General features: G+C 41.0%; 2 protein-coding genes across 4 annotated transcripts in view; both read left to right on the top strand.

The window, feature by feature from the left end:
• malt1 (MALT paracaspase 1) overlaps nt 1-2742 on the top strand; it is a 28322-nt gene extending 25580 nt beyond the window's left edge. For both annotated transcript variants that reach the window (XM_060907044.1, XM_060907043.1), the window contains one exon: nt 1413-2742. In XM_060907044.1, the coding sequence (XP_060763027.1) occupies nt 1413-1868 (456 nt within the window). In that variant the 3' untranslated portion in view covers nt 1869-2742. The remainder of the gene's footprint in view (nt 1-1412) is intronic.
• Nucleotides 2743-4625: 1883 nt separating this feature from the next.
• On the top strand, nt 4626-17286 carry emb (embigin). Of its 2 annotated transcripts, XM_060907907.1 has the most exons (9): nt 4658-4728; nt 4982-5050; nt 9952-10141; nt 10654-10742; nt 11034-11161; nt 14610-14898; nt 15017-15041; nt 15682-15743; nt 17094-17156. In XM_060907907.1, the coding sequence occupies exons 1-8, from the start codon at nt 4683-4685 to the stop codon at nt 15692-15694; spliced, it is 849 nt and encodes a 282-aa protein (XP_060763890.1). In that variant the 5' UTR covers nt 4658-4682; the 3' UTR covers nt 15695-15743; nt 17094-17156. The 2 variants fall into 2 exon arrangements, with proteins under 2 accessions (XP_060763889.1, XP_060763890.1); XM_060907906.1 differs by lacking the exon at nt 15682-15743 and having other exon boundaries at nt 4626-4728; nt 17094-17286.
• The last annotated feature ends 2531 nt before the right edge of the window (nt 17287-19817 follow it).

Raw genomic sequence — 19817 nt, 5'->3', positions numbered from 1 at the left:
GTGGTTTCGAAGCTGTTTTAGTGCCGTTTCTAGAACACAACATCAAGAAAACGTGGAAGAAACAGCAATAATGGAAGAGCTGGTTTCTAAGCTGCCTAAAACTACCAATGGTGGTTATTTTTTGTTACATAATGTACTCAGGCTGCCCGTCAGTGTGTGACACACACACACTATGCCCCTGATTTATATGTGAAATTTGGTGTTCATTGGTGTGTTTAAATTTACAGACAATACGAGCTAATGTAAACAATTGGCTTCAACTCGCATAAATATGAACTGGAAATTTTTAGTTCACTTTAGCTTCTGCAAACGCACAACTCTACTAAAAGATTGAGCCTCGTTTATCAATGTCCCAACATTGAAACCTGAAAGCTTTAGAAACTCTAATAGACCTTTACTTTTTAACAGTACTGTTTTGGGATTTTGCTGAGTTTACCTTCAACTGTCTGATTTTTTTTTTCAAAGTAATGAACTGTGTAGCAGGAAAATCACTGTGTTTTCTAAATGCACTCCTGAAAATTACTCATTAACTCGGGGAATTAAATTTGATATTTTTGACATGTTAATCATTAATGTACATGAAAGAAAAAGGCTTAAAAGTTATAACTTGTTTTAGTGAAAATAAGTACTAGAATGCCGGGTTTTGCGTGTTATGTTATTAAAATATTTTTGAGGGACGTGTCCCCCCCCCCCCCCCCCCCCATTTCAGGGTTTTTTCCTTTGCTCCACTTTCATCTCTAGCCAGGGGGGAAAAAAGCCTGTTCTGTCAGTTAACCGCAAACATAAGCGCCTAAAGTTTGCGAAACGCGACTGCAACTTTGACTGGGACCGTGTTCTGGTCTGATGTAACAAAAATGGAGCTTTTTGGCAATAAACATTCAAGGTGGGTTTGGTATAAAAACAAGGATGAAAAGAACCTGATCCCAACTGTAAAATATGTTGGAAGTTCTGTGATAGTTTGTGGCTGTTTTTCTTCCAAAGGCCCTGGAAACCTTGTTAGGGTCCATGGCATCATGGCCTCCATGAAATACCAGGACATTTTGAATCAAAATCTGGCTCCTCTGCCAGGAAGCTAAAACTGGGTCATCACTGGATCTTCCAGCAGGACAGTAATCCCAAGCATATGTCCAAATCAACACAAAAATAGTTAGCTGACAAGAATCAAGCTTGTGGGTTGAGCTGAAGAGTAGAGAGCACAAGAGAGGGTTGAGGACCCTGGATGATCTGGAGAGATTGTGTCAAGAGGAATGCTGTCAGAAGATGCCCTGCTCTGTATCTCCAACCTTTTATATAAACAAACACTGTACCTTTAGTGGCTAGATTGAATTATTCTTTGAATAAGAATGCAAATTGGTTAGAGACTCTCTGGTCTCAAAGCATTTTCCAATGTCTCCCCCCCCCCCAACCCACAGGAGAACCTGGTCTTCACTGTCTGTCTGCAGGCTGAATTTAAATCTCTAGATGAGCAGGTACAATGGACCAAAGAGGTGGACATTGGTAAGCCCCTAATAGCAAAGCTGGACCTGCACCGGCCCACCAGGAGGAACAGCTGTCAGCAGACATGCCTCATGCCCCATAGCCCATCCACCAGCCCGAGCCCAAGCCCAGGAGCCGAGCGACTACTGGTCCACAGGATTCCCTGCCACCATCCACAGCCCAGCAGCCCATTCCTTCACGTCTGTGAGCCCTTGCACGGAGCTGCTGGGGCTTATAGAGACTCTCTGCACAACGATTATGCTTATCACGATGAAAATAATTCATATTCATCTTGTATGCATCTACCCAGTGTGCCCATTGAAACCACTGAAGACATTGAAGATATGCAGAATAGATTCATGGACAGCTTACATTTATACAACCAGCCTTGAACTGGTGAGCCTGAGCTAAAAACTGAGAAAGTATTTGCTTATTTGTTAACCATCTTTGATTATGATATTGTTCTATATAAATTGTGATTTTTATTTTATTTTTTTGTTACATAGAATGCATTGTTATATGGTGTATTTTGAATATTTGAATTTGATACTGATTTACAATTCTTATTCATGCACGTATTGTAATAGATGCATAAATCAACCCATTTGTACTAAAGTATTGCTGATATTCCTGAGATAAAAACTGAGAGAGAAAATATTTGCTTATTTGTTAACTATCTTTGATATTGTTCTATATATATATATTTTTTTGTTACATAGAATGCACTGTAATATGATGTATTTTGAATAATATTTGAATTTGATACTGGTTTACAATTCTTACTCATATATGTAATGGATGCATAAATTAACCCATTTGTACCAAAGTATTGCTGATGACAATTTAACAAGTCTAATATGCATTTCCCTAAATGTTTGCTTTGTTTTTCATAAAGAAAGTTGCATTTTGCTACATGACATCATTAGTTAGAATATCATTGTTAAAGTTTCATATTCGAAAATAAGTAAGCAGTCATATGTAAGGCTGTTATTGTACTTTTATATATAACTAATGAAATGCTATGAACATCATGAAAATATCTAAGATGTAATGCTATAGGTTGCATAGACGAAACGTTAAGCGCATATATCTCCTTTGTTGTGTAATCAAGCTAGATTAACTAGATTCAACTACTCCCTGAAAATGAGTGAATAGGTGTTATGATGCTCATAAGCTTAAATTAGCTAAATCCATAGGAATATATGCAAAAATCCTTTCACAAAAGCAAAGAAGTATGATTAAATAAAGATGAAATTTTCCAAAGGAGTTGGGATCAAGGCAAGTTGTGAACCTTAATTGTCACATAATTGTTCCTAGGTTCAGTAATACAAGTTATTGCTTGTATTACTGAACCCAGTAATAGCCAAAGGCTTTTCCTTTCATCTGTTTCCTGTTTGTATGCACTCACCATCCACTTTAATAACACCACCTTTACACCTGCTCATTCATGCAGTTATCCAATCAGCCAATCATGTGGCAGCAGAAAAATGTAAAAAAATCATGCAGATACAGGTCAAGAGCTTCAGTTAATGTTCACATCAAACATCAAGAATGAAAATGCCTAACCTTAACCTTGACGTGGTTGTTGGTGCCAGATGGGCTGGTTTGAATATTTCAGAAACCGATCTCCTGGGATTTTCTCTCACACACACACACACACACACACACACACACCAGTCCCTAGCATTTACAGAGAATTATGCAAAAACAACAAACATCTTGTATATGGAGGGTCTGCAGGCTCAAACACCTTGTTGATAAGACGGATCAGAGGAGAACGACTAGACTGGTTTGAGCTGAACGGAAATCTATAGTAACTCAAAGTGCTCTTCACAACCGTGGTGACCAAAAAAGCGTCTTAGAATGTGGATCCTTCCTCAGAATGTGGAAGGCTTGATGAGCTGTGCATTTTGAGATGCTTTTCTGCTCACCACAGCTGTGAAGAAGAAGAACTTTATTCATCACATGTACAGTTGAGAAATTCCTGTCTGCATTTACGCCAGTGAAAGTCCCATTCTGATGTTTGATGTGAACGTTCACTGAAACTCTTCACCTGTATTCACATGGTTTTCTGCATTTTGCTGCTGCCACATGATTGGCTGATGAGATAACTGTACAGGTGTTCCTATTAAAGTGGATGGCAAGTGTATATTTTTATCCAGTTCTAATACTTTTTATTAAAGAATGTTATTTATTTAGCTAGCTTTAAGGTCATCCTTGGAATTCCTCCAGCACAGGTAAGATTATCTCTCATACCATCATTCTAACATGGAATTAAATATAATATAATTCAATTTTGGGCGGCACGGTGGTGTAGTGGTTAGCACTGTCGCCTCAGCAAGAAGGTCCTAGGTTCGAGCCCAATGGCCAGCGAGGGCCTTTCTGTTTGGAGTTTGCATGTTCTCCCCGTGTCTGCGTGGGTTTCCTCCAGTTTTGCCACAGTCCAAAGACATGCAGGTTAGGTTAACTGGTGGCTCTGAATTGACCGTAGGTGTGAATGGTTGTTTGTCTCTATGTGTCAGCCCTGCGATGACCTGGTGACTTGTCCAGGGTGTACCCTGCTTCTCGCCCATAGTCAGCTGGGAGCAGCTCCAGCTTGCCTGCGATGCTGTAGAACAGGATAAGCGGCTACAGATAATGGATGGATAATTCAATTTCATAAGCTCTACGCTTGCATTAATCATTTTTAATCATTCTTTTTTAACTGAACTTCACCTCTTCTGATGCCAAAATTGTACACTGTGGTCATTTATCAACTTTAACCAAACAACACTGTAAGATGAAATTTCTGAACAGTTTAATATTTTGGGGTGTCATGATGGAGTAAGGCATAAACTTCAGTGCACAGATATCAGAAATATATTTGGACATTGTAAGTATGTGCCATTATTCTTCACAGCCCTCCCACAACACACTCCTTCTTCGCTCAGCAGTAGGCTGCGTGACTTGGGTTTGTTGCAGGATCATTTGATACAAGCTGGGCTGTGGCTGGCTGCCTCCATCCTCATGATTCATTTAAAGCAAGCAGATCCCTTGCTGCTGAGTCACCAGAGAGAGAGAGAGAGAGAGATGGGAGGAGTGTGAGAGAGGTGAGGTGAGGTGAAGTGCTGTAGTCTCACAGGCCCTGCATCAGACAAGGAAGCACTGAAATGGCTCAGTTTGGACAAACACAGAAGAGCTATAAGGGAAGCTGCAACGGGAATGTTATGCATTTGCTTCTTGTTTTGCTGTACTGGCAAGGTGTGAACACAGGTAACATATACATCTCTATATGGATATATTATTTATTATATCTACAGTAAGACTGAGGAAGGTTGTTTAGCTTTAGTGAATGATGCTATGACCTTCTAAATGGGGTAGGTTAAACGTGTGTGAACAGATATGTCTCTCTATGGATTCATTATTCTGCAACTGATTTTGAAATATGAATTATAATGAAGGAAATATTTAATCTGTAAATCTTGCCTTTAACTATTCTCTCTCTCTGCATGTGTGTGTTTTAAAGAGACCACCTTCTCGCCAATGACTACAGATGCTGTAACATCACTATCAAGTAGAACGATAGTACATAAAGGTAAACTGGATTTATCATGTTCTTTGAGCCAATTTATTTACTCCTATAAATTTCAAGGAACTTTTGAATATTAAACATTTACTAAGTAATTTTAATTGTATCATATGTACAATATCAGGCGTGAGATTTTATACATCTGCAAGGGTCATTTAGGAAATCAGTTCATAATTCATAATCAAAACAAAACTGGAGGTCAGGCTGTGCAACTATTTCTAGTTCTGTCCAGCATGGTCTGTGTTATTTCTCAGTGTTTACAGCATATGGTTTGATCCTGGATGTTTCCTTAGCACTTCTTGACTCACAGAGTGTTGACGCTGCTGATTGGTTGGTCGGGGATCATTTTGACGAATCGTGGATTGTGATGCTGGGAACTACATGGCGTAAACTAAATGGCGACGATCATTGATGCACGTGTTATTGCAGCAATTAAAGAGTTGGCTTCTTGCCTAAAAAAATGCATTTAGGGGGTTGTGGTTAGAAAAAGAAATACAATTACCAGATAACAAAGGCGAGAAAGTTTCATGACCCAAACTGTGAGAGTTTATTAAAAAATAGGTACCCTATGGGTACATGTGGCTACTGCTTATAAATAAAATTGTTTTCTGATACCATGTCCATACAGTAAATACAGCATATATACACGTTAGCAATTCTACTCGCCTCATCTCTTGCAAGCATCACCAAGCTGTGAGCAGCATCAGGGCTTTGTTCAAAATACAGTGCTGTGAACTATATCTCATCTCATCATCTCTAGCCGCTTTATCCTGTTCTACAGGGTCGCAGGCAAGCTGGAGCCTATCCCAGCTGACTACGGGCGAGAGGTGGGGTACACCCTGGACAAGTCACCAGGTCGTCACAGGGCTGACACATAGACACAGACAACCATTCACACTCACATTCACACCTACGGTCAATTTAGAGTCACCAGTTAACCTAACCTGCATGTCTTTGGACTGTGGGGGAAACCGGAGCACCCGGAGGAAACCCATGCGGACACGGGGAGAACATGCAAACTCCGCACAGAAAGGCCCTCGCCGGCCACGGGGCTCGAACCTGGACCTTCTTGCTGTGAGGCGACAGCGCTAACCACTACACCACCGTGCCGCCCCGTGAACTATATCTATTTTCAAAATAGTAAGAAAGCACTTGTTCATGAATTGTCTTGGCCTAAATATCTGCCAAAAAGTTAAAACAAAAAAACCCTAACAAAACCTTTCATTTGACCTTTCAGAAGAACCAAACAAAAGCTGTGATAATCAAAAGGTAAATTTTCTTAAAATAAACACCACTTACCGTACTTGATATCGAATCAGTAGCCTTGGCGAACCACAAGGTGAATTTCGTTTGTCTTTTTATCTGCTGATTATTTTCCAATACTACGAAGTTATAATGAGGTTTTTTTAATTTCGTTTCTAGTTCGGATTGGTTCTGAAGTTTATCAAGAAATATAACAGGCAATCGAACTTGATCAGGATAAGTGCTGATTGTTTATGAAGTTTTGCTATTGTTACACTCATTCTTACATTCTTATACTCGTTCTTGTGTACCTTTGATAACGCTAGATCAACTGTTCATATCGCGAGATCACGATTCGCCATTCTGATGATTTGTAATACTTATGCGCATGCGCAGTGCGCTATTGTTACACTAATTCTTACAACACGATAACGCGAGATCAACTGTTCATATCGCGAGATCACGATTCGCTGTTCTGGTGATTGTAATACTAATGTGCATATGCATTGCGCTATTGTAATCCTTATGCGTACGCGCAGGCGCAGTGTGCGATTGTTACACTCTTACATGCTTACAGCACAATGACATAGTGGCTACCGCCTCTACATGAGTCAGTAACCACAAAAAGACCAATCAGCCAGGTAAAGCTCTCTGTGAATTTTGCACAGATATCATTAACTACGGAGTGTGATGTAGGTTAAATATAAATATTTGAATAATTAGTCTGTGTGGAAAAATACTAGATCGACGCCAACTGTTCAGTTCATCTTTGTAGAAAATACCCAGGTACTACAGGACTCGGCAGACAGCAAGTGTTTAACGGTTAATACTTCAGAATACAATTCTGCTAAATACTACTATATTCTGTACAGACTATTCAAACCATTAGTTTGTCATACTGAATCTATACACCGATCAGCCATAACATTATGGCCACTGACAGATCAAGTGAATTACATTGATTATCTCATTACAGTGGCACCTGTCAAGGAGTGGGATATATTAGGCAGCAAGAGAACAGTCAGTTCTTGAAGCTGATGTGTTGAAAGCAGGAAAAATGGGTAAGTGTAAGGATCTGAGTGACTTTGACAAGGGCCAAATTGTGATTGGGTCTTGAGCATATCCAAAAAGTGGTGCAAGGAAGGACAACCAGTGAACTGGCGACAGGGTCATGGGTGTCGAAGCCTCATTGATTCACATGGGACACAAAGGCTAGCCCATATGGTCCAATCCCACAGAAGAGCTACTGTAGCACAAACTGCTGAAAAAGTTAGCTGAAAAGTTACTGGCTAAAACAGAAAGGTGTCAACATTAACTTTTTCAGCAGCTACAGTCACCATCTCACCGGTTGTTGTTCTTTGGACCACTTTTGGTAGGTACTAACCACTGCATACCGGGAACACCCCACAAGATGTGTCATTTTGGAGATGCTCAGCCCCAGTCATCTAGCCATCACAATTTGGCCCTTGTCAAAGTCGCTCAGATCCTTTCACTTGCCCATTTTTCCTGCTTCCATACATCAACTTCGAGAACTGACTTTTGTCTTGCTGCCTAATACAACCCTGATTCCAAAAAAGTTGGGACAAAGTACAAATTGTAAATAAAAACGGAATGCAATGATGTGGAAGTTTAAAAATTCCATATTTTATTCAGAATAGAACATAGATTACATATCAAATGTTTAAACTGAGAAAATGTATCATTTAAAGAGAAAAATTAGGTGATTTTACATTTCATGACAACACCACATCTCAAAAAGGTTGGGACAAGGCCATGTTTACCACTGTGAGACATCCCCTTTTCTCTTTACAACAGTCTGTAAACGTCTGGGGACTGAGGAGACAAGTTGCTCAAGTTTAGGGATAGGAATGTTAACCATTCTTGTCTAATGTAGGATTCTAGTTGCTCAACCGTCTTAGGTCTTTTTTGTCGTATCTTTCGTTTTATGATGCGCCAAATGTTTTCTATGGGTGAAAGATCTGGACTGCAGGCTGGCCAGTTCAGTACCCGGACCCTTCTTCTACGCAGCCATGATGCTGTAATTGATGCAGTATGTGGTTTGGCATTGTCATGTTGGAAAATGCAAGGTCTTCCCTGAAAGAGACGTCATCTGGATGGGAGCATATGTTGCTCTAGAACCTGGATATACCTTTCAGCATTGATGGTGTCTTTCCAGATGTGTAAGCTGCCCATGCCACACGCACTAATGCAACCCCATACCATCAGAGATGCAGGCTTCTGAACTGAGCGCTGATAACAACTTGGGTCGTCCTTCTCCTCTTTAGTCCGAATGACACGGCGTCCCTGATTTCCATAAAGAACTTCACATTTTGATTCGTCTGACCACAGAACAGTTTTCCACTTTGCCACAGTCCATTTTAAATGAGCCTTGGCCCAGAGAAGACGTCTGCGCTTCTGGATCATGTTTAGATACGGCTTCTTCTTTGAACTATAGAGTTTTAGCTGGCAACGGCGGATGGCACGGTGAATTGTGTTCACAGATAATGTTCTCTGGAAATATTCCTGAGCCCATTTTGTGATTTCCAATACAGAAACATGCCTGTATGTGATGCAGTGCTGTCTGAGGGCCCGAAGATCACGGGCACCCAGTATGGTTTTCCAGCCTTGACCCTTACGCACAGAGATTCTTCCAGATTCTCTGACTCTTTTGATGATATTATGCACTGTAGGTGATGATATGTTCAAACTCTTTGCAATTTTACACTGTCGAACTCCTTTCTGATATTGCTCCACTATTTGTTGGCGCAGAATTAGGGGGATTGGTGATCCTCTTCCCATCTTTACTTCTGAGAGCTGCTGCCACTCCAAGATGCTCTTTTTATACCCAGTCATGTTAATGACCTATTGCCAATTGACCTAATGAGTTGCAATTTGGTCCTCCAGCTGTTCCTTTTTTTTACCTTTAACTTTTCCAGCCTCTTACTGGCCCTGTCCCAACTTTTTTGAGATGTGTTGCTGTCATGAAATTTCAAATGAGCCAATATTTGGCATGAAATTTCAAAATGTCTCACTTTCAACATTTGATATGTTGTCTATGTTCTATTGTGAATACAATATCAGTTTTTGAGATTTGTAAATTATTGCATTCCGTTTTTATTTACAGTTTGTACTTTGTCCCGACTTTTTTGGAATTGGGGTTGTATATCCTACCTCTTGACTGGTGCCACTGTAATGAGATAATGTTAGTGGTGATGATAATGTTATGGCTGATTGGTGTATATATGCCTTACATGTAGATGCATTGTTTATTGATAAATTATTTTTAATATTAAAAATTAAATAGCATATCATCTGAGTAATCTGACTTACTGTTCATTTTACATGCATGCATGTTCATTGTTCATACTGGATCAAATCTGGGCAGGTTTTAGGTATAAAAATGCCATGAGATTGCACAAATACATGTTGAAATGGTAAAATGTGTCTGGCTTCAACGGGGTGTTGCCCCTGGACCCCAGGTCCCCAGCCTTCTCAGACGGTCCTGTGGCCCTCATGTTCATTTCAGATTTTTTTCTTTTTAGTCATTCCCATCCCTGATATATGTATATATGTAATGGTAATATTGAATTATCATTCATTATTATTCATTATTGTTGTTCTCTCGAGGCGTATTTTGCTCAAGTCTGTAATCTTTCTACACACAGGTCAAAGTCATGTCATCACTGAAGTGCTTGAAATCCTGAAACCTCAAAGCCTAGAGCTTTTGTGTAACCTGACTGACATTCCGAGTAAACCCTCAAACATAACAGGCTTTTGGAGAAAGGATGGCGATGAAATTGAAAACTCCCAACAAACTATTTACAGGCAAAATGAACAGTATGTCCTTAAAAAGATGTACGTATAAATTGGACTAACTCTTTAAACTCCCAGCTTATTACTCAGTGCCTGTTAATAATTATTTGCTAACTAATGTTGATAAGTGTGTGAGGAACACAAATCTGCTGAAGGTCTCTGGGCAGTTTACTGTATTATAAACTTATTTAATATTTTGATGACTGTGTTAGGTGGTGATTGTAATTTAAGCTCAATAAATGTTGACTGTAAATCTATAAATTTACAAAATTGTAAGATTTTGTCATTGTACTGTACTATATCAACTTCTCAGAGCAGATTATAAAATCAGCATACCACGTGCTTTTAATGGACATGAAAAAACATCAGTGGCATGCCTAGATCTTTAAATAATCTGTAATATTGTACATTTTAAAGGTTTTGTACATATACTGGTATTTTTTAAAGTGCCCAGTAGACATCATTCTCCTGATATGATACACACTGTTTAGATTACACATTTGAAATGATCCATGCCAGTTATATATTATCACACTATTTTACTCCCCACCCAGCTTTAATATCGAGGCCGGTGATCTCGGAAATTACTCATGTATCTTCAGCTATTTGGAAAACGAGGAACAAGCTACTTTTGTTTTAAAAGGTATGTTGGTAAAAAGCAAAATTCATGTTGAAGGCTTACGACATTTTGGCCGAATCGCCACCTTTAGGTGTGCCTTCTTAAATCAGAGCTACTAATGAAGGACTCCCTGCACTACACACATCCTGTCTCTAATGCAGTTTAAACCATTCAAGTCCTCTATAATCAACCAGTGTGTTGAATCGGTTACACTGAATTGGAGGAAATTCTAATGTTAGTGTGTCTAACTGCTGTGAAGGTCATGATAATTTAATAAAACTAAAAGAATATTCTAACTGTGTTTGTTTTGAGTAGTGCCTGCAATTAAAGACAAGCGAGACAGGCCCATAGTGAGCTATGTTGGAGATTCAGTTGTATTGAAGTGTGGCATCAAGCACACACCGAACACCTGGAAATGGTATAAAACCAATGGCACTGAAAAGGTAAAGTACTGTAAAGAAACGTAAGTTGCTTAAAATTTCAATATTGCATCACCGGCATGAATTTGGACCCAATTTTAAATAACAAAATAAATAGCAAACAGGATACTCTACTATCTGTTTGGTTCAAGAATGGAGTCTCACTTTTGGCACCTGAAATTAATTTGATCAGTTCTAATGACTTGGCTACAGGGACTAAGAAATGCTGGGTCGTAAACAACCAAAGTTGGTTAGTTTTCAACCATATAGCTGGATAAATATTGGATGGAACGCATGCTGGGTTAATTTATCCCAGTAAGATGGGTTGTTCATTTAAACCAACCCATATGAATTTACACTGACCAATATACTGGGTTAATTTATTGCATCTAAGCATCCATCCATCGTCTGTAGCCGCTTATCCTGTTCTACAGGGTCACAGGCAAGCTGGAGCCTATCCCAGCTATGAGCGAGAGGCAGGGTACACCCTGGACAAGTTGCCAGGTCATTGCAGGGCTGACACATAGAGACAACCAACTATTCACGCTCACACCTACGGTCAATTTAGACTGTGGGGGAAACCAGAACACCCAGAGGAAACCCCCGCAGACATGGGGAGAACATGCAAACTCCACACAGAAAGGCCCTCGCCGGCCACTGGGCTTGAACCCAGGACCTTCTTGCTGTGAAGCAACAGTGCTAACCACTATATCACCGTGCCGACCCTGTGTCTAAATATCTCATCTCATCTCATTATCTCTAGCCGCTTTATCCTGTTCTACAGGGTCGCAGGCAAGCTGGAGCCTATCCCAGCTGACTACAGGCGAAAGGCGGGGTACACCCTGGACAAGTCGCCAGGTCATCACAGGGCTGACACATAGACACAGACAACCATTCACACTCACATTCACACCTACGGTCAATTTAGAGTCACCAGTTAACCTAACCTGCATGTCTTTGGACTGTGGGGGAAACCGGAGCACCCGGAGGAAACCCACACAGACACGAGGAGAACATGCAAACTCCGCACAGAAAGACCCTTGCTGGCCACGGGGCTCGAACCCAGACCTTCTTGCTGTGAGGCGACAGCGCTAACCACTACACCACCGTGCTGCCGCGTCTAAATATTAAAAATGAAATGTAATGTGAAGTTAATCTTCATACCTATAAGGTAAATACTTTCTATAAATATTGGTCCTCTTTATCTTTTCCTGTCTTAGTGGAACGGTTTTAATGCTATGTGAGATTCTCATTCAAAAAGCCTCGAAGTCAACATTTTTAATCATTTTAAAAATGTTTAGAAGCTATTTCAAAAAGTAATATTCCTATTAATATGCTGTTCAGAGGCAGCACGGTGGTGTAGTGGTTAGCACTGTCGCCTCACAGCAAGAAGGTCCTGGGTTCGAGCCCAGCGGCCGGTGAGGGCCTTTCTATGTGGAGTTTGCATATTCTGCGTGGGTTTCCTCTGGGTGCTCCGGTTTCCCCCTTAGTCCAAAGATATGCAGGTTAGATTGATTGGTGGCTCTAAATTGACTGTAGGTGTGAATGGTTGTTTGTTTCTGTGTCAGCCCTTTGATGACCTGGCAACTTATCTAGGGTGTACCCCGCCTCTCACCCATAATCAGCTGAGATAGGCTCCAGCTTGCCTGTGACGCTGTTGAACAGGATAAGCAGCTACAGATAATGGATGGATGGATGCTGTTCAGATAAATTAAATGGTTATTTTAAAAACACACACTAATGGACATTTATACCAACTTTGGAATGTCGATGGGGCCTTTCTGTGTGGAGTTTGCATGTTCTCCAGGTGCTCCAGTTTCCACCCACAGTCCAAAGACATGGATTAGGTCAACTAGCTACTCTAAATTGCCCATAGGTGTGAATGTGTGTGTGAATAGCTGTTTGTCTCTGTTAGTCCTCCAATTGAGGTATTTCACCTGACGTCACAGGGTCACGTGACGCCCCGGTGTCCACCATTTTGGACAGCAAGCTAGCTAATGTCAACAACAGTAGCTAGTATGTTACTGTAGCAATATTTACGTTTAGTCATTTGGATGACTGTTAAAACCTTTCAGTCTCAAGTTTTTCCTTTACTGGATTTACTAGTTTACTGAGCTAGTGCGCGATGGCTCCCGGCTTGGCCGGCGAGCGCGCAATGGCTCCCGGCTTGGCCGGCGAGCGCGCGATGTCTCCCGGCTTGGCCGGAGAGCGCGCGATGTCTCCCGGCTTGGCCGGAGAGCGCGCGATGGCTCCCGGCTTGGCCGGCGAGCGTGCGATGGCTCCCGGCTTGGCCGGCGAGCGCGCGATGGCTCCCGGCTTGGCCGGCGAGCGCGCGATGGCTCCCGGCTTGGCCGGCGAGCGCGCGATGGCTCCCGGCGTGGCCGGAGAGCGCGCGATGGCTCCCGGCTTGGCCGGAGAGCGCGCGATGGCTCCCGGCTTGGCCGAGCGCGCTAGCTCAGTAAACTAGTAAATCCAGTAAAGGAAAAACTTGAGACTGAAAGGTTTTAACAGTCATCCAAATGACTGAACGTAAATATTGCTACAGTAACATACCAGCTACGATGTTGTTGACATTAGCTAGTGCTAACAGCTAGTTGCTAATACACTGCTACAACTACACCGACCCTAATAATACAGTTCTTGGTCATTGCCTGGTAACAGCAAATTTATAACGGGCCATGTCTCAACAGACTAAGAAGTTATTTCAATGACATTTAATAACATTTTGTTTATCCTGAGGACCGAAAGTAAATGAAAATGTGAACAAACCTTAGCTGTAATCAGATGGCGACCACCGGCTCCAGGGACGACCCATTGATGTAGGCATGTTACCCAGCCTGACACAAAATATTTGTAGGCATCCAAACTCGTATACGCTTTCAGATCAATACCTGTGTATGGCGATGGGTTTTTAACGACATAGGTATACAGATCATGTGGGCCGAAGTCAGGTAAAGACGAGGGCTTCGTGTACTTCCGTACGTCAGTGAACAATCCTGGTGGAAGCAGGTAAATGTCGTTCTCTAAGCCTGCTAACCTCAATTTTTGCAAATGCCTCTCCCTCTGCTCGCCCTGTAAATGCCCTACATCACTGGATAGTGAAGGTGTTTTCTGCATCTCGCTCCTTTTTCTTTTATGTTTTTCGTTTGTCGCCTTCCTCGCATTCAAACTGATTCGAGCCGTGCCGTCCAAAATGGCAGCATCACATGACTTGGTCACGTGAGTGAAATACCTCAATAGATTGGTACCTGCCCAGGGTGTACCTGCCTTTCGTGCAAAGTCAGCGAGGATTGGCTCCAGCTTTCTGCAGAACATAAGTTTCATGCCATATTTTGATACTCTTTCTTTAGAAAGTTCTCCTCAGTAGTAATTGAAAGGTCATTATGTTTGTCTGTATGTACTGTGGTATGTATTATATGTTGAGAAAGTCACAGACTAATCAAAATGGCTAATATGTGTATCCATTACCCAGGAGCTTATCAATGCCACTGCTGACCCCATGCGCTACAAGATCCACTTAGCCAAAAATATCACCAAACTGACCTTGCTGAACTTGACTGAGGAAGACTCGGGTAAATACATATGCAGCGCAGTTTTCGATATCGGACCCACGGAATCACAGTTGAACCTCAAAGTTCTGTCCTTCACTGAGCCACTCAAGCCTTTCGTGGTCATAGCTGTTGAAGTTATCATCCTCGTCACTCTCATCCTGCTCTATGAGAGACAAAGCCACAAACAGAAAGGTTCTGCTGGAACCACAGGTAGGCTAAAGAGACACCGTGACAGTGTGTGTTCGATTCACAGAGAACAATATGCCTGAACAAATATGTACCGTTGTTGTGCTTTAAATTGAACACTCCTGTCTTATCAACTTCACAGAGAACGGATTGTATGAACAGACACCGTGAGTATATCTGTCTGCATGTGGCTTTCTGAATGCCTGTTTAACACAATAGTAGCTTTGTAGAAGTCTAGAGCTCTCATATTCAGGTTTAAAATTTCTAAATATTATCTCTCCATCAAAACAACCTATTTTCTGTAGTTTCACAGTTTTTAAGGAAATATTGCTGTTTTTGTTAAATGGTAGCGCAAGAATCTTATTAAACACACTTTCTCTACCAGGTAATTAATCAATCATTACATTGCAGTCACAAATTGACCATATAAAACAATATTTGGTATAAATACCGTTATCATATGGCTGTTTCCTGGAACCTTTTCCCTGTGTTCTCAAACCCACAGACATGGCGCCAAATCATTCCATTCCATTTTTGGGACAGCAGACCTATTCATGCACTGCTGTCCACTAGTGAGAACGAGAGTAAAAGCCAAGGATGTATGCCACAAGCAGGACCATGTGGTCTGAATGCTGAATTCTGTGCAATGCAGGCAGAATCTGTAGGAGCTTAAAATCTGTACTTGTTGGCCAGTTTATCCTGAGTAGCAGAGTGTTTGGCTCTACAAGAGAGAGCTACAGTCAACAGTGAGTTGATTTGACTTCAATAAAGAGGTCCATCTTTGCTGTGCCAAACTTGTTTTCCCAGTGCTCCTGTCTGACCTTCATGATGTCCAAAACAGACCAGCATGTAGTGGCATCTCAGAACTGGTAAGAAGAATTTAATGGCTAGCAGGCTTGTAATACTCAAATCCAGAACTCGGACTCGAGTCCAGCCCGTGCCCTAATTTTAAGGACTCGTGCATTAACTGCATTCAGACTCATAAATTGGAGACTCGGATTTTTTTCTTTATTTTTGGAACATTCCATAATAATATGGCATAAGATGTTTATATTTATATCTACATTAATGTTTATACTAATTTTGTGCAAGAGAATGCACATTCACCTGTTTGTTCAGGAACAAACTAATGCTCATGGCGCTAAAATGCCTGGAGAGAATGTCCGCTTTGTTTATACAGACTTCTCATGCAGTGGGAAAAAAATGCACTGCTGTGTGTTCCATATGTAGAAGAACTATCGAGGAGATGACGGGGACAGCCTTGAACTTCAATCGTCATTTGGCAAGACTCCACCCAGAGAAGGAAGTGACACGCTATGTTCATTGCTCTGTTGATAGTGGGGCTTGCTTGCTGACCGATGAACTAGCTAGTGTTAACCCTCTCATGTTATTTGCCCTGTTGATAGTGGGACTTGTGTCGGACTCGACTCTAAATTTTCTTTAATGACTTGGACTTGAACACTGGGGACTCAAACCTGGACTCACACTTGAGGTTTAGTGACTCGACTACAATACTGATGGCTAGATAGTCCCCCTGGTCCAGCTGGTTGATGTGTTCTTACTCACACACAGGACTTACCTTCTGTATCTCTGTGGCACCACACTACCTCCCCAACCAGTGAGGGAGGTGTCTCTTGCCTATGGGCCACCGCTCCATCATGGACCCCTTTTAGAAGAAATACCTTGTGCCTCTTTCACTGAAATGGATAATTTGGGTTTTAGTGACACCCGTTTCTGAAATTTCCTTAACTACTGTATACAATCCTAGCGTCCTTGCCACGTACATACATAACATCAAGGCTACCAAGCCAGTGAGCCTACCAAACTCAAACTAGTAACCATGGAGCTCCAAATGGCCACGAAATATCTAAAATACACTCAGTGCAGCTGTGAACAAATTGAAAGGAGATGATGGGAGTCGAATGGCAAATTTGGTTGACAGGTTACCTGTAGTGCCATCCTCAAAAGTTGTTAGATGGGTATCTCTAAGGTGCACAAATTCCAACGTATGTACAAGGTAAGAAGAAGAAAGGTAACACTAGCTGTATGACAACAATATTTATATTGAATACTTCATCATATGGTCGTTGTGAATTTGTTGAAGGTCTCGGCATGTGCACAATAAGGTGGTCAATCTCAGTACTCCTGATGGTTAGGATGGGTGAAATAAGCATGTATGTGTTTTCTAAACATTAATTGAATTACATTACTTGTTATAGGACACTGGAGAACACCACAGAGGATGGAGGGACCACAACCAGACAGAGGAAAGTGGAGTACTAACACAGCTGTTTCATTCATTAGTAAACTTGCTGTTTGAAATGATCCAAAAATATCCAGCATACTAAAAGTTACATATAACTTTAGTATTATAATATTGTCAGAACATGCATCATCCTCTTGAAGAAATTTGGGTGCTATGTTTAAAACAGGGTACATAAACTTATCAAAGAACACCATGCTTGAATCTCATGAGCAATATTATGACATGGTGAAGCAATATTAAATTATATGTGAAGAATAAACATAAACCGAGTCGAAATGTTTGTTCTAAGGCTGTCTGTAATGTGATGCTTCTTGTGCTTGCCTTGAGTCTAGTAATTTAGAAAAACTCCACAGGGTTCCAGGTGGTGTGAAGGTGATCTCGAAAACAATTAAATCCACCAGAAATGTGAAGGTAGAGTTTGGGATTGGAGTTATTGTACAGAAACAAAATAAAATCTGCTTAGCATTCTGTGAAAACAAAACATTTTAAGACAACATTTTGACTGTATAAGTGCAAATTTAGTGACTTTCAAGTGTCCACGCCTAGAATGTTTAAACATCATTTAATTGACTTTGTTGCTTCAGTAGCAGATGGTTACTTATTATTTCCTGTTTTGTGGGTTTTCAAGCATAAAAAAAAGCATCAGGATACTCTATACCATGTTTAAAATGCCTTTTTGCTATCAAAGGTATGCGTGCGCCTCTAAACTTTTAGCATTCCTTACAGTCAAAGTAAAAAGTATGTGAACCCTTTGGAATTATCTGGTTTTCTGCATGAATTGGTAATAAAAAGTGATCTGATCATCCAAGTCACAGGTACTGATATACACAAGGAGCTTAAGCCAATAGCACAAAAAAATTCCACTTTTTCATGACTTTATTATACAAATGCATTCAGCATTCACAGTAGTGGTGGAAAAAGTAAATGAACCTTTGGATTTAATAACTGGTTGACCCTCCTTTGGCAGCAATGACCTCAACCAGGCACTTCCTGTAACTGCAGATCAGACCTGCACATCGTGCAGGGGAATTTGAGCCCATTCTTCCCTGAAGAACTGCCTTAACTCTTCCATATTCTTGGGTTGTCTTCTTTGTATGGCTGTCTTCAAGTCATTCCATAGCATCTCAATAGGATTGAGATCTGGGCTCTGACTAGGCCACTCCAAAAGGCAGATTTTGTTCTTCTGAAACCATTGTGCTGTGGATTTGCTGCGATGTTTGGGGTCATTGTCCTGTTGCATCACCCAGCCTCTTCTGAGCTTCAGTTGACAGACAGACACCCTCACATTATCCTGGAGAATTTGTTGATAAATTTGGGAATCCGTTTTCCCCTCAATGATAGCAAGCTGTCCAGGCCCTGACGCAGCAAAGCAGGCCCAAATCATGTTGTTTCCTCCACCATACTTTACTGTAGGGATGATGTTTTGATGTTGATATGCAGTGCCCTTTTTACGCCAAATTGAGTTCTGCTTGTTCCTCCCAAATAGTTACATTTTGGTTTCATCACTCCACAAAACAACATTTTCCCAGTACCATTGTGGAGTTTCCAAGTGCTCTTTTGCAAAATTCAGACGTGCAGCAATATTCTTTTTTGACAGCAGTGGCTTCCTTCTTGGTGTCCTGTCATGGACTCCTTTCTTGTTCAATGTTTTGCGTATTGTTGAATCATGAACAGAGATGTTAGCCAGTTCTAATGACATCTTCAAGTCTTTTGCGGTCACTCTAGGGTTCTTCTTTACCTCATTAATGACTTTGCGTTGTGCTCTTGGGGTCATCTTGGCGGGGCGCCCACTTCTAGGCAGAGTAGCCACAATACCTAATCGTCACCATTTATAGACAACTTGCCTGACAGTAGACTGATGAATACCTAAAATCTTTGAGATGACTTTGTAACCCTTTCCAGCCTTATGCAAGTTAACAATTCTTGATTTTAGGTCTTCAGATAGCTCTTTAGTGCGAGGCATTAGTCCCATCTGGATATGCTTCTTGTCAGAAGTTCAAACTCTTTGGGGTTTTTTATCAATCAAAGTAATTCTAGGCCACACCTCTGAACTCATTTCATTAAATGGAACCCAGGTGTGCTAAATTCTGACTGCAATGAGCTTTTTAAAAAGTCATTAGCTTAGGGTTCACTTACTTTTTCCAACCTTCAGTTTCACAGTTTGAATGATTTATTCGATATGGTCAAACATGCTTTGAAAATCTGTGTATCTTTAGTTATAGGAGACTGCCTTTGTTCATTATTGTGACTTACATGAAGATATGACCATGTTTTCTATGGGAATTAGACATATAGAAAATTCCAAGGGGTTCACAAACTTTTTACTTTGACTGTATATAATAATATACAGCAAAACTACCAGTGGCTTGCAGTGTAATGTAAAACGCTGTTGTGTGTCCTTGTATTAAATGACAGTTGTGAGATGACATCACTCGAATAATAAAATCAAAAGATGAAATGCTGGAAATGCTGTCTCACTGGCAGTTACACGTTTAATAGAGCAAACATGTCACAGAGCGGAGAAATAAGCTCTGCAAAACGTGCAATAATCCATCCATCTTCTACCGCTTATCTGGGTCGTGGGGGTAGCAGCCTAAGCAGAGCAGCCCAGACTTCCCTCTCTTGCAATAATCCTCTCCCATTACATTAAATAATAAAGGCAATCCAAAACCAGTCA

Source organism: Neoarius graeffei, chromosome 24, assembly GCF_027579695.1.
Source record: "Neoarius graeffei isolate fNeoGra1 chromosome 24, fNeoGra1.pri, whole genome shotgun sequence".
Classification (NCBI taxonomy): domain Eukaryota; kingdom Metazoa; phylum Chordata; class Actinopteri; order Siluriformes; family Ariidae; genus Neoarius; species Neoarius graeffei.
The sequence above is the reverse complement of the archived record's forward strand: the minus strand, read 5'-3'. Positions and strand labels throughout refer to the sequence as shown.

Coding starts and splice junctions, on each gene's coding strand:
- emb (XM_060907906.1), top strand. CDS start 4,626: ATGGCTCAGTTTGGACAAACACAGAAGAGCTATAAGGGAAGCTGCAAC. Junction 5,051..9,951: donor TAGAACGATAGTACATAAAG/GTAAACTGGATT, acceptor TTCTACACACAG/GTCAAAGTCATGTCATCACT. Junction 14,899..15,016: donor AGGTTCTGCTGGAACCACAG/GTAGGCTAAAGA, acceptor TCAACTTCACAG/AGAACGGATTGTATGAACAG.